At 37.5% G+C, this 14,702-nt stretch overlaps 2 protein-coding genes across 2 annotated transcripts in view; both read right to left on the bottom strand.

The window, feature by feature from the left end:
• ANKRD31 (ankyrin repeat domain 31) overlaps positions 1-14,702 on the bottom strand; it is a 171,513-nt gene that overhangs the window by 94,276 nt on the left and 62,535 nt on the right. Inside the window, exon 11 of the mRNA XM_040622182.1 lies at positions 6,869-7,011. Within this exon, the coding sequence (XP_040478116.1) occupies positions 6,869-7,011 (143 nt within the window). The remainder of the gene's footprint in view (positions 1-6,868; positions 7,012-14,702) is intronic.
• On the bottom strand, positions 1,347-1,574 carry LOC121100670 (metallothionein-2E-like). The gene has a single exon (XM_040621950.1). It carries the CDS (start codon positions 1,572-1,574, stop codon positions 1,347-1,349), a length of 228 nt encoding a protein of 75 aa, XP_040477884.1.

The raw sequence follows: 14,702 nt of genomic DNA, 5'->3' as shown, positions 1-14,702 counted from the left end.
ACACACACACACACACACACACACACACACACACACACACACACACTGGAATATTACTCAGCCATCAAAAAGAATGAAATCTCGCCATTTGCAACAATGTGCATGAAACTAGAGGGTATTATGCTAAGAAAATAAGTCAATCAGAGAATGAAAATTGTCATATTATGTCACTCATATGTAGAATTTAAGAATCAAAACAGATGAACATAGGGGAAGGGAGGGAAAAATAAAATAAGATGAAAACAGAGAGGGAGACAAGCCATAGAGACTCTTAACTCTAGGAAACAAACTGAGGGTTGCTGGAGGGGAGGTGGGAGGGGGGATGGGGTAATTGGGTGATGGGCCTTAAGGAGGGTGTATGATGTAATGAGTACTGGGTGTTACGTACAACTGATGAATCACTGAACTCTACCTCTGAAACTAATAATATACTATATGTTAATTAATTGAGTTCAAATTAAAAAATAAATAAACAAAAGGAAAAAAAAGGAAAAGAAGTTTTGTAAGGGAGTTGCCAAAAGGGCTGTTGTTTATCTCTGGAGGTTTTGTGTCAAATAATAACCCATGTAGTATGAGAGTGACTCAGGATCAAGGAGCATGAAAAGGGGACTGGAGGAAGGGAAAAGGCAGGGTCTAGAGCCCCACTTTCCTGGAAATCTGAGTTGGTGATCCCAAGGGAGTAGATACATTACCTTGGCAGTCTCTTTAGGGAGTGGATAATCTGCTTCACCAAATATCCACAATTACCATTTCCCTCTGTAGTCTTGATTTTATGAATTCTGAAGCCTACTTACTTCTCCTCTAACTTGAAACACTCTCTTCTCACCAAAAGGCAATAAATAAATGACTTTTGCTGAGTATTTCCCCCCTTTTTTTTAAAGATTTATTTGAGAGAGCATGAGTAGAAGCAGCTGAGGGAGAGAGAAGCTTAATCAGACTGTACCAAAATGGGGTTTGATCCCACGACCTTGAGATCACGACCTGAGCCAAAACCAAAAGTCAGACGCCCAACCAACTGTGCCACCCAGGCACCCCTACCCCCTATTTTAACCTACATTTAGATTCTATATTAGCTCTCTGTTGCTACCTAACAAATTACCCCCAAATGTAGTGGCTCAAATAAATAATAAATATTTATAATCTCACAGTTTCTGTGGGTCAGGAATTTGGAAGCAGCACAGGTAGTGGTTTTATATCAGGTTCTATCTCTATCTTCTTTTTTCTTTTCTCTTTTCTTTTGCCAGAAAAATCTAGATGAGATTAATGTCATTCAAATATTTCATAGAAACAGGAATGTAGCAACTGGGTTCAGGTAGGATGAAAAAGTGAAAAAAATGGAGGTATGTTTATGTTGATATATTTACATCTGGAACAGGCACTCCTCCACATGAGGCAGAGCAGCTGCACGTGTCCAATGCCTCCTTGCAGATGCAGCCCTGGGCACACTTGGCATGACTAATGGGGCAGTAGGAGCAGCAGCTCTTCTTGCACAAGGTGCATTTGCACTCTTTATATCTGCAGGAAACAGAGCAGGTACAGGAGCTCCTGGTGGAGCATGAGCAGTTGGGGTCCATTTTGAGCTGAGGTGAGCATGGAGGTCCAAAGTGGATGATGCAGGGAGACACTGGTATGGGCTGGAGGTGTGGTTAGTTTCTTATGAGGATGTAGTCAAGAGGATGGCTGGAGATACAATTATGTAAAAGCTTGACTGGGGCTGGAGGATCTATTTCCTAAGATGCCTCGGTCACACAGGTGTGGGACACAGACCTTAGTTCATTGCCATGTAGACTTCTCCATAGAGCTACTTGAGTGTCCTGATATGACATCTGGCTTCCCTCATAGAATGAACCAAAAGAGAGAGAGAAGTAAAAGAACAAGGAAGAAGCTATAGTACTTTCAACCTAGCATCAAAAGTCATATACTGTAACTTCTGGCATATCCTAGTTATTAGAAGCAAGTCACTGACACTCCAGGCCACAATCCTGGGGAAGAGAATCAGAATCTTTTGAAAAGAAGAGTATTAAAAAATTTGTGGATATATTTTAAAGCTACCACGGGTTCCTAACTAGAACAAGCAGAGGAATTTCAGTAAGTGGGCAGCATCACAATCTCTACTTCTTTGGCTCATCAAACAGTAGCCTCCTTAAGGAAATATACTTCTATTTCAAGTTTGCTTACGGATTTTCACCTTTAATCATATTACTGAATCAAATACTTTCTTCCTGGGATGCCTGGGTGGCTCAGTCAGTTAAGCATCTGCCTTCGGCTCAGATCACGATTCCAGGGTCCTGGGATCAAGTCCCACATCAAGCTCCTTGCTCAGTGGGGAGTTTGTTTCTCCCTCTCCCTCTGCTGCTCCCCCTGCTTGTGCTCTTTCTGACAAATAAATAAAATCTTAAAACAACAACAACAACAAATGCTCTCTTCCCTCTAAAATCAGCTGCCCTACTTGTGTAAGAAACAAGTAGGAGAATAAAAATTTTTTTTAAGTTTTAATTTAAATTCCAGTGAGTTAACACACAGGTAATATTAGTTTCAGGATTCAGCACTTCCATACATTGCCCTGTGCTCATCACAACAAGTGCACTCCTTAATGCCCATCACCTATTTAATCCATCTCCCCTCTGGTAACCATCAGTTTGTTCTCTATAGTGAAGAATCTGTTTCTTGGTTTTCCCTTCTTCCTCTTTTTTCCCCCTTCGTTCATTTGTTTTGTTTCTTAAATTCCACATGAGTGAAATTATATGGTATATGTTGTTCTCTGACTCATTTTCCTTAGCATAATACCCAGAGAATAAAATTCTTTCAAGTACTTGAAAAGACAATATCTTGACTATACTTTGCTAATGAAATATGCACAAAACAGAAAGAACTACAAAAAAACCCTTCATCAGTAGTTTCATTGTTAATAATAATAATGTTAATATTGATAATAATATTGCTAGTAGTAATATTAAAAGTATATTATACAATAAAGAAGTAAATTAATGTAGTAAAAACAAATGTTGAGCCTCAGAGACATATATAAGTAAAAAATCAAAGTTCAATATAAATCTATTATAATATTAAGTTGAAAATAGAAATATCAATATGAACTCACAATCCTTCCTTATATATCCTCTAACTTGAAAAATATGTATTTTATTAAAAATTCCTAAAAGCAATGATATCTAATACCAATGAGCATACCTAGCATCCAGACTGTGGTCTCTAAATAGATTATCCATTAACAGAAAATGTAAGAAGAAACAAGCTATATAACACCACAAAAATAAAATTAGCCAAATCCAGAATTTAGGAAATTCTATAAGACAAAGACCCATATGCTAGAAGACATAAGAAAACACAAAATGGAGGAAGGATTGTTATAGGTCAAAACATATTTAAGAGCCACAACAAACATTATGTAATGAATGGACCTTGATTGATCCTGATTCAAACAAAAACTTGCTATAATACCACATTTTTTTAGATAACCTGGGAAATTTGAATATGGATAGGGTATGAAATGATATTAAGAAACTGTTAATATTTATTAGGTGAGATAATATTGTGGGTGTAAAACGAAGCCCTTATCTGTTAGAGATGCAGGCTCAAGTATTTATGAGTAAAATGGTATGATGTCTGGGATTTCTTTTAAATTCCCAATAACAACAAAACACAGTTGTGTTTGAGCCCGTTGAGGGAGTCTGGCTCTTTATAGTATAATATAATATATAACCAAACTTCATAACACAGTTCACTCTAGATATACATGGAATGAATAATCAGTATGTCTGAGGGATATTTTTTCAATATATATGAACCCTAATAACACTGTCAACCAACCTCCAAATCAAGATCTCATATACTCATATACCACATACACCATTTGATGATATTATTCATTAAATAACAGCTTTGTTAAAATCATGATAGCTTACATCAACATGTCATGCCATTTTCTTCACCTATTAACAAAGTAAGCTGAATAAAAGAGAAGTCAAGTTTAGTCTGACATGACTTGTTCTTAGTAATGCCAGATTCTCAAAGATCACTACATTCTTGTCTAAATATCTTCCTTATGTCTAATAATTTATTCTTGATTTTTCTAACGAATCAGAATAAGCCACTCATCTATAATTCTCAAATTTCATTTTTTCCAATTTAAAAAAGTGTACCTCTTTTTAACAGTTTTAGTGAGATATAATTCATCCATTTAAAAAATATAATTCAATGTTCTTTGGTATATTAAGAGAGTTGTATAACTATAATCACAATCTAATTTTGGAACATTTTTAAAAAAAGATTTTATTTATTTATTTGACAGAGAGAGAGCACAAGCAGGGGGAGTGGCAGGCAGAGGGAGAAGCAGGCTCCGCGCTGAGCAGGGAGCCTGATGCAGGACTTGATCCCAGGTTCCTGGGATCATGACCTGAGCTGAACGCAGATGCCCAAATGACTGAGCCACCAATGCATCCCTAATTTTGAAATATTTTAACACCCCCTAAAAGAAACCTTTTAACCATGATCTGTTACTCTCCATTCCCCACTTTCTACCTTCCATTCTTACTCTTCTTTCTGTCTCTAAAGATTTGGACTACTGCAACTATTAATGGCTTTTTACTTCTTAAAAAACAGGGTATTATCTTTTAGTATCTCCCATCTTTTAGTATAAAAGTCAATTCCTGTAAGACAAAATATATTCAAGTTTTTTCAACTCTGGAATATTTAAGAAGCTCACACTGTCCAGGTGCTGAGTCCAGCTTCAAGTTCCCAGGACTTCCTTGTCTGTTATCTTAGTCCTGTGACAACTAAGGCATGGGACCAATACAATACTCAGAGTCTAGACCATTTTTCTGATCATATTTGCATCACGTAAGAGCTTCCTCCAAGGTTAGCCTCGATCCTCATCTGATGCTCCCACCATACCTACTCCATCCTCCAAAACAATGTCCTGCCCTGCTTTGATTCTTAAGGCTTTGGTTCTTAAGTCAGTCCAGAACTGACCTGGAGTTTGGAAATCTCTCTTGGACTGGGTTAAGTAACTTTCTGGCTCCCCCAGCGAAAAAGAAAGGGAACGGAACAAAGAAGACCGTGATTTCACCCCACCCCACTGGGTTTTGGCTTTTAATTCTCATAATTGTTCTCTAGACTTCCACTTTTGTCTTGTCATTCTCTTTTCTCCTGCCATCAGTCAGGACATGCCACAGTGCCAGAAGCACATGAGTCACAGGAACATATAGTTTGGCAAGAGGGAGTGAGATAAGTAGTGAGGAAATTAGATTCTGCAGTCAGAGCCATGTGTCTTTGGTCCCTTTTAATTCACTGAGGGGGTAGGAGAAGCTACATATCTGCAAAGGCCAGAGAGGGGATAGCCAGTTCTAGCCCGTGAGGCAGAAATTGACTAAAGCCAAGTTACCAGATGGGACAAAAGAACAACTGAGAAAGAAAAGAAGAAAAAGTAAAGTGCTCAGGGCTTACATTGCCCAAAGGGGGAAAAGACACTTGACTAGGATACGTCGGCCCTGACAAGTTGAAGAGCAGATGTGCCATGAGAAGGAAGAAGTGCTTTGGCATGAGGTTTCTCTAATGGAGGCCACCTTTGAAGAGGGGATAAAGGACAGAGAAGGCTCACACCATCACTTGTCCAAGCCTGGATTCTTCTGGCCATTAAATTAGGTCCCAAGCAGAATTCCCTCCCCACAGCCCTCTCTACAATGTGCAGGGGTGACCACCTATTAGGAAGTGATATATTATCAAAAAAGGCAAAACAGCCTAAACTTTCCTGAAGTACTGTTTCACATTAGGAAGGAATATGCTCTATCTATCAATGCCTGTGGCTCCCGGCAGCCTTCTTCAGCTCTACCTGTCAGTCATTTCTTCCAGAAGTATGTAGAACATAACTTCCTGAGCCCAGCTGATTAGGTCCCTTTCCGTTTTTTTTTTTTTTTTAAAGTGTTGCTCTTAAGAGACACTTTTTTTTTTTTTAAAGATTTTATTTATTTGACAGAGAGAGAGAGAGAGACAGCGAGAGAGGGAACACAAGCGGGGGAGTGGGAGAGGAAGAAGCAGGCTCATAGCGGAGGAGCCTGACGTGGGGCTCGATCCCATAACGCCGGGATCACGCCCTGAGCCGAAGGCAGACGCTTAACCGCTGTGCCACCCAGGCGCCCCGATTAGGTCCCTTTCCTATTCTAGGAGTTTGAACCCAGAGGCAACTTCCGATACCTGAAATAAATAACAGGATATTTTCAGCAAGTGCCTCAGTCCTGTAGCATGGTGCCTAGACCAGAAAAATACCTGGGAAGCTCAGAGCTTAAGTGACTTCTGAAATAAACTGTATGTGCTGGAATCAATCATCTTAATTTAATATTACCATCAACCATCTTAATAGCAGCTACTATTAACCAATTTGTATGGAACTACAGTATTTTGATATTTTAACCATTGGTACATCTATGCTAGTATATACTGGCTGATCATTAAACCCAAGAGATTCAGGTCTTATGTGGACTCTGAAAGTGACATTAGTGTCCATAAAGCTGGATGCCTCCTATCAGGACTGGACATCACTGTGTAATACTTTACAATCAGGAAACTTTCTGGTAAAACCTATAAAGCACCATACTAAAAGAGTCTTAGAGAAGTGTACGTTTAAAAAAGACTATGTATAACCAAAACATGATCTATACTTATTAAAAGTAACATGTAAAATGGCATCTACTATATTAGAACAACGAATCTCTAACACAGTAAAACTTTATTACATATTCTAAGTATCCATTAGCAGAATGAACTAACTGAATTCCTAAAACTGATAGGTTCCAGAGATTTTTAATACTTGCAGAATGTAGTATTTGCTTTGCAAACAAAAGCATCACAGTACCTTATAATGTCCATTTATCACAGCATCGTGTAGGGGAGTGATCTGGTACATTCCTTTGATATTTACATCTGCTCCACCTTTTAAGAGTTCACTTGCTGTCTGATAAAATCCTCCTACACTAGCTTCATGAAGTGCTGTCCAACCTATTACACAAGAAGGAAATGGTATTTGTTTATGTTTTGTGCTTGCCCTTAAAATAAAAACTCTATCTTGTTTCTTTAAAAATATTTTGATTATATGAGACAAGATAATCTTACCATGAAAATAACTCTATTATTAGATGAATTCAATAAATCTGAGGGCCAAATCAAATACCTACCCCAAACTCAGTTGTGAAAAAATATGAAAAGAAGAAAAATGTTTTAAATAAGTAAAATATTTGAAACTATTCCTGCCCTCCTCAAATAAAAAGGCTGTAAGGGAGTCATTATTAGCTCACTGAGAATGCTAGTTGCAGGCTACTTTTCTGCAGAGAAGAGGGGGGGAAACAAACTTTATTTATAGCTCAAGGTTCTTCCATTAAAGTGACCCAGCTGGTAGGAATGCACAAAAGTCACTTCGAAAACATATATTCTTTTCTCCTTATTTGTAAAAAGCTATTTACAGTAATCCTTTTTTTTTTTTTTTTAAGATTTTATTTATTTGAGAGAGAGAGTGCAGGGAGAAGCAGAGGGGGAAAGAGAGGGACAAGCAGACACTACGCTGAGCACGGAGCCAGATGGTGGGCGCGATCTCAGCTTGAGATCATGACATAAGCTGAAACCAAGAGTTGGATGCTTAACAGACTGAGCTACCCAGACGTCCCTATTTACAGTAGTTCTAACACCAAGTGTTTTAAGAAAACCAGTCACACAGACAAGCATCCTTATCCTTGTTAGCCAGAGACAATGGTATAAGTTATATTTATTAAATTCCAAGAAATCATAGGACTGATGAAAGAAAACCTAAAAGTTGCATGTTAAAAAGTGTATTTCACTCTTTCCAGAACCTTCTCCATAAGGCAGGGTTTCTCTAACTCAGCACTAACATTTTGAGGTGGATAATTTTTTGTTGTTCTGAGCATCCTATTAGATGCCAATAGCACCCCACCCCATTCCAGTTGTAACAACTAAAAACGATTCCAGAAACTGCCAAGTGTCCCCTGAAAGGCAGTATCACCCCAGTTAAGACCCATTGTCATAAAATGTTATAGAAGCAGTTTCTCCAATGTTACTAATTAGAAGACTTTGAGGAAGAAATGAAGAGTACTAAAAATGGTAAATATATAGTTATAATAGAGTTTTTTTCCCTATAAATTTCCTTAAAATGCATGTGACTATTTAAATCGAAAATTATAACATTATAGTTTGGTGTTATTAATGTATACAGATGTTATATATATAGTACAAAAGGGAGCTGTGTTCAGTGTTTTTACATTTTATAGAAATATACTAACTCTAAAAGGACTGAAACATTAAAGATGTATATTGCAATCACCAGAGTAACTACTACAAAATAATGCAAGGACAAAGAGAGGGGGGAAAAAGATAATATGCACAAGAAACAATTAGTAAAATTGCAGTCCTCAATCCAAATGAAGATTGATTAATCACCCTAATTAAAAGGCAGAGATTGTCAGAATGGATTAAAAAAGCTGTCTATGGATAAGAAATATGCTGTCTATAAGAAATAAATTTTAAATAAAAAGAGATAGGTTGAAAATAAAAAGATGGGAAAAGATATAGCAAACAGACAAGAAACTAAGAAGGCTAGGGTGCCTATATTAGTATTATATATAGTAACTTCAAGACAAAGCGTATTACCAGAGATGAAGTGAGATATTTCATAATAATTAAAAGGTCAATTTATCAGAAGAAAGACATGACAATTACAACGGTGTATGTACCTAATAATGAAGCTTCAAAATACAAGCAAAAATGGACAGAATTCGGGGCGCCTGGGTGGCGCAGTCATTAAGCGTCTGCCTTCGGTCAGGGCGTGATCCCGGCGTTCTGGGATCGAGCCCCACATCAGGCTTCTCTGCTAGGAGCCTGCTTCTTCCTCTCCCACTCCCCCTGCTTGTGTTCCCTCTCTCGCTGGCTGTCTCTCTCTATCAAATTAATAAAATCTTAAAAAAATTTTTTTTAAATGGACAGAATTAAAGGGAGAAATTGACAAATCCATAATCACAGTTGTTAATACTTCAACACCCTTCTCATAAAATGACAGATTAACTAGACAAAAAATCCATAAACACAAACATGATATTACCAACCATCTTCATCTAAGTGATGCTTATAGAACATTACATACAACTGAAGAAGAAACATTCAAGTACACAAGGGATATTAAGACAGACAGACCATATACTAGGTACTAGACCAATTCTCAATAAATAGAAGGATCAAATTCACAGAAAGTATATCCTTTAACCAAAAGGAAATCAATACCAGAAAGATACCTGGACAATCCTCAAATATTTAAAAATTTAACAACTTCTAGTATGATCTTGGGGTGAAACAAATAATCCATGCAAGAAATTAAAAGTATTTAAAAGTGAATGATAATGAAAATACAACATATTAAAATCTGTTAGATGCAGCAAAAGCAGTATTTAGAGGGAAATTTAAAGCTTTGAGTATCACTGGGGAAAATGTACACAAATCTGTGACCTCATTTTCAACCTTAAGAAACTAGACAAAGAAAAAAATAAACCCAAAACACGTAGAGGTCAAAAGAAGCAGAAATTAATAACATTTAATACAGATAAGAGACAAAAATTTAAAGCTAGAAGTTAGTTCTCTGAGGAAAAAAAAGCAATAAAATTGAAAATCCTCTAGCTTAAACTACTTTAGGAAGGAAGAAAAAAAAGATAAAGGAGAGAAGGAAGAGAGGAAATGAGCAATATCACGAATGAAAGATAAATTTATATCCCTAAAGATCTGCAGATATTAAAACAATAATAGGGGAATATTATAAATAACTTTATGCCAATAAATTCCATAACTTAGATAAAAAGGACAAATTCCTCGAAAAAGTACAGCTTACCAAAACTGACACAAGATGAAACAAAATATGACTAGCTCACACACAGGTGAAATTTGCATTTATTATTAAAATCTTGCCACAGAAAAAAATTATAAGCTCACATAGTTTTACTCTGTCAAACATTTGAGGAAGAAAAAAACCCCCAAACTTACACAAACTCTTCCAGAAACTAGAAGAGAATACTTCTTAACTCATTTTATGAGGTCTACATAACCCGGATACCAAAACAAAAATCATTACAAGAAAATTATGAACCAATATTATTTACATAGTTTTAAAAAATCCTTAACAAAATACTAGCAAAACCTGATATCAAAACCAGACAAAAGCATTACAACAAAAAGAAAATTACAGACCAATATTACTCATGCTCACACATGCAAAAATCCTTAACAAAACAGCAGCAAACTGAATCTAGCAATATATAAAAGGATGATTTATCATGACCCAGCATCCATTCCTGATAAAAATACTCAGGAAATTAGGAATGGATTCCTCAATATGATGAAGAGCAGCTATAAAACCTACAGCTAACATCATGCTTAATGGTGAAATAATGAAGAGGCAAAACCATCAGAAATACTGAATAATATCAGAGAAGTATCAGAACAACAGCGGCTTCTAGAGAGTGGGGGCGGGGAATGACTGGGAAGAGAGATGAGTGAAATTTCTGGGATGCTGGTAATATTCTATCTTGACAGAGGTTTGGGTTACACAGGTGAATATATTTAAGATCTTCATTTTACTGTATGAAAATTTCACCTCAAAAAAGAAAAAAAAACTGGAACTCTAGTTAGAGACAATGCTGAGGTGTTCAGTGGTAAAATGTACTAACTTTCTTTGAAATGCATCAACATAAGGATGGACTGATGGACAGAGATTTACAGATGGATAGGAATGAAATAATAAGAAATTTTATTGGTTTCTGCCCCCTGGTTCCTGGGACAGAGCTCCTAAACCCTTGTAAACAGGGGTGCTGGGACAATCTATTGTTCTAATATTTGGTCTCTCACCCCAGTGCCTCATGTAGAACCCCCAAGACCTCTGCAATTTCGTAAGTGATAGAAGTGTCTGACACAGAGCTCCTAAATCCCTCGCTATTCCGGGTAACAGAAGTATCTTTTGTTCTAATGAAGCAACTTTTGGTGGGCTCCTGGATGGGGGCTGGTCATAAGAACAACCAAGTCACAATCAGAAACTTGGAAGTTTCAGCTCCATGTCCCCTTCTCCCCTGCCCTGCCTTCATGATGAAACCTCCATAAAAATCCCCAAACTCTGGGGTTTGGAGAACTTTTCCAGGTTGGTCAACACATCTACATGCTGGGAAGGACATACTCTAAATCCACAGGGATGGAAGCTCCTGTGCTCAGGACCCTCCCAGGCCTCACTCTGTATCTTCATCTGGGTATTCATCTGTATCCTTTGTCATATAATAAACTTATATGGTATCATGTAATAAACTTATATGGTAAACATAAGTGTTTCCCTGAGTTCTGTGGGCTATTTTTGGAAAAGATCAAATCCAAGGAAGGGACTGTGGGAACCTCCAATTTGTAGCCAACTTGAACATAAATTGTGGGTAACCCAGAGACCTAGTACTTGTGACTGGCCTCTGAAGAGGGGGTGGCTGACAGATTCCTAAACCTGTGGGATCTGTACTAATTTGGGTTAGTGTCAGAAATGAACTAAATCGCAGGACACCCAGCTGGTGTTGGAGAATTGCTTGATGTGTTGAAAATCCCACACATCTGGTATCAGAAGTATTATGAATAAAAAATAGAAACAGAAGGAAAACTACCAAACTCATTCTATGAGGCCAGTATTACCTTGATCCCAAGACCAGGCAAAGACCCCATCAAAAAGGAGAATTACAGACCGATATCCCTGATGAATATAGATGTCAAAATTCCCAACAAGATCCTAGCTAATAGGATCCAACAGTACATTAAAAGGATTATCCATCACGACCAAGTGGGATTCATCCCTGGGATGCAAGGGTGGTTCAACATTCGCAAATCAATCAGTGTGATAGATAACATTAATAAGAGAAGAGACAAGAGCCATATGATCCTTTCAATTGATGCAGAAAAAACATTTGACAAAATACAGCATCCTTTCCTGATTAAAACCCTTCAGAGTGTAGGAATAGAGGGTACATTTCTCAATCTCATAAAAACCATCTATGAAAAGCCCATAGTGAATATCATTCTCAATGGGGAAAAGCTGAAAGCCTTTCCCTTAAGATCAGGAACACAACAAGGATGCCCACTCTCACCACTATTGCTCAACATAGTACTAGAAGTCCTTGCAAAAGCAATCAGACAACAAAAAAGAATAAAAGGTATTCAAATTGGCAAAGAAGAAGTCAAACTCTCTCTCTTCACAGACGACATGCTACTTTATATGGAAAACCCAAAAGACTCCACCCCCAAATTACTAGAACTCATACAACAATCCAGTAATGTGGCAGGATACAAAATCAATGCTCAGAAATTAGTTGCATTTCTATACATGAACAATGAGACTGAAGAAAGAGAAATTACAGAATCAATTCCATTTACAACAGCACCAAAATCATAAGATATCTCGGAATAAACTTTACCAGAGAGGTAAAGGATCTATACTCTAGAAACTATAGAACACTGATGAAAGACATTGAAGAAGACAGAAAAATGGAAAAACATTCCGTGCTCATGGATCGGAAGAATAAGCACAGTTAAAATGTCTATGCTACCCAGAGCAATCTATACTTTCAATGCCAACTCGATTAAAATACCAATGACATTTTTCAAAGAGCTGGAACAAACAATCCTAAAATTTGTGTGGAACCAGAAAAGACCCCGAATTGCCAAGGAAATTTTAAAAAAGAAAAACAAAGCTGGAGATATCACGTTGCCTGATTTCAAGCTATACTACAAAGCTGTGATCACCAAGACAGCATGGTACTGGCACAAAAATAGACACACAGACCAATGGAACAGAATAGAGAACCCAGAAATGGACTCTTGGGTCTATGGGCAACTAATCTTTGACAAAGCAGGAAAAAACATCCAGTGGAAAAAAGACAGTCTCTTCAATAAATGGTGCTGGGAAAATTGGACAGCTATATGCAAAAGAATGAAACTTGACCACTATCTCACACCATACACAAAAATAAACTCCAAATGGATGAAAGACCTCGATGTGAGGCAGGAATCCATCAAAATCATAGAGGAGAACATAGGCTGCAACCTCTTCAACATTGGCCACAGCAACTTCTTTCATGATACATCTCCAAAGGCAAGAGAAACAAAAGATAAAATAAACTTGTGGGACTTCATCAAGATAAAAAGTTTCTGCAGAGCAAAGGAAACAGTCATCAAAACAAAGAGGCAACCCACAGAATGGGAGAACTTGCAAATGAAGCTACAGACAAAAGGCTGGTATCCAAGATCTAAAAAGAACTTCTCAAACTCAATACACGAGAAACAAATAATCAAATCAAAAAATGGGCAGAAGATATGAACAGACACTTTTCCAATGAAGACATACAAATGGCTAACAGACACATGAAAAAATGTTCAAAATCATTAGCCATCAGGGAAATTCAAATCAAAACCACACTGAGATACCACCTTTTGCCAGTTAGAATGGCAAAAATAGACAAGGCAAGAAACAACAAATGTTGGAGAGGATGTGGAGAAAGGGGATCCCTCTTACACTGTTGGTGGAAATGCAAGTTGGTACAGCCACTTTGGAAAACAGTGTGGAGGTCCCTCAAAAAGTTAAAAATAGAGCTACCCTATGACCCAGCAATTGCACTACTGGGTATTTACCCCAAAAATACAGATGTAGTGAAGAGAAGGGCCATATGCACCCCATTGTTCATAGCAGCATTGTCCACAATAGCTAAACGGTAGAAGGAGCTGAAATGCCCTTCAACAGATGAATGGATAAAGAAGATGTGGTTCACATATACAATGGAATATTACTCAGCCCTCAGAAAGAACGAATACCCAACATTTGTAGCAACATGGACGGGACTGGAGGACATTATGCCAAGTGAAATAAGTCAAGCAGAGAAAGACAATTATCATATGGTTTCACTCACTTATGGAACATAAGGAATAGTAGGGAGATCAGCAGGAGAAGGAAGGGAAGAATGAAGGGGGGGTAAACAGAAGGGGGAAGGAACCACGAGAGACTATGGACTCTGGGAAACAAACTGAGGGTTTCAGAGGGGAGGGGGGTGGGGGATTGGTATAGGCCGGTGATGGGTATTAAGGAGGGCACATATTGCATGGAGGACTGGGTGTTATACGCAAATAATGAATCATGGAACACTACATCAAAAACTAATGATGATATGGTGACTAACATAATAAAAAATTTTAAAAATATACTGAGAAAAAAGAAGTGTTATGAATATAAGTAGAGGAGAAACACATGAGTGTTTTTCCTTTATAGTAAGTATGTAATAAAAATAAATATGTAGAATCTAGGTTTTAAGTATCTGGATGCATTCTTTTAACTTTTCAGTATGTTTAAAATTTTTCATAATGTTACAAGAAATTTCAAATAAATAGCTCACATGTGAACTTTTGAAGCATAACCACTTAAGGACTACCTATTTTTAAAAACATAATATATTATGTTAGTCACCATACAGTACATCCCTGGTTTCTGATGTAAAGTTCCATGATTCATTAGTTGCGTATAACACCCAGTGCACCAAGCAATACGTGCCCCCATTACCAGTCTATCCCATTCCCCCACCCCCTCCCCTCTGAAGCCCTCAGTTTGTTTCTCAGAGTCCATAGTCTCTCAT

The sequence above is a fragment of the Ursus maritimus genome, unplaced genomic scaffold, assembly GCF_017311325.1.
Source record: "Ursus maritimus isolate PB19 unplaced genomic scaffold, ASM1731132v1 scaffold_5, whole genome shotgun sequence".
Taxonomy (NCBI): Eukaryota; Metazoa; Chordata; class Mammalia; order Carnivora; family Ursidae; genus Ursus; species Ursus maritimus.
The sequence above is the reverse complement of the archived record's forward strand: the minus strand, read 5'-3'. Positions and strand labels throughout refer to the sequence as shown.

Bases quoted from the DNA above. Each gene is read 5' to 3' on its own strand.
- LOC121100670 (XM_040621950.1), bottom strand. From the start codon at position 1,574: ATGGACCCCAACTGCTCATGCTCCACCAGGAGCTCCTGTACCTGCTCT.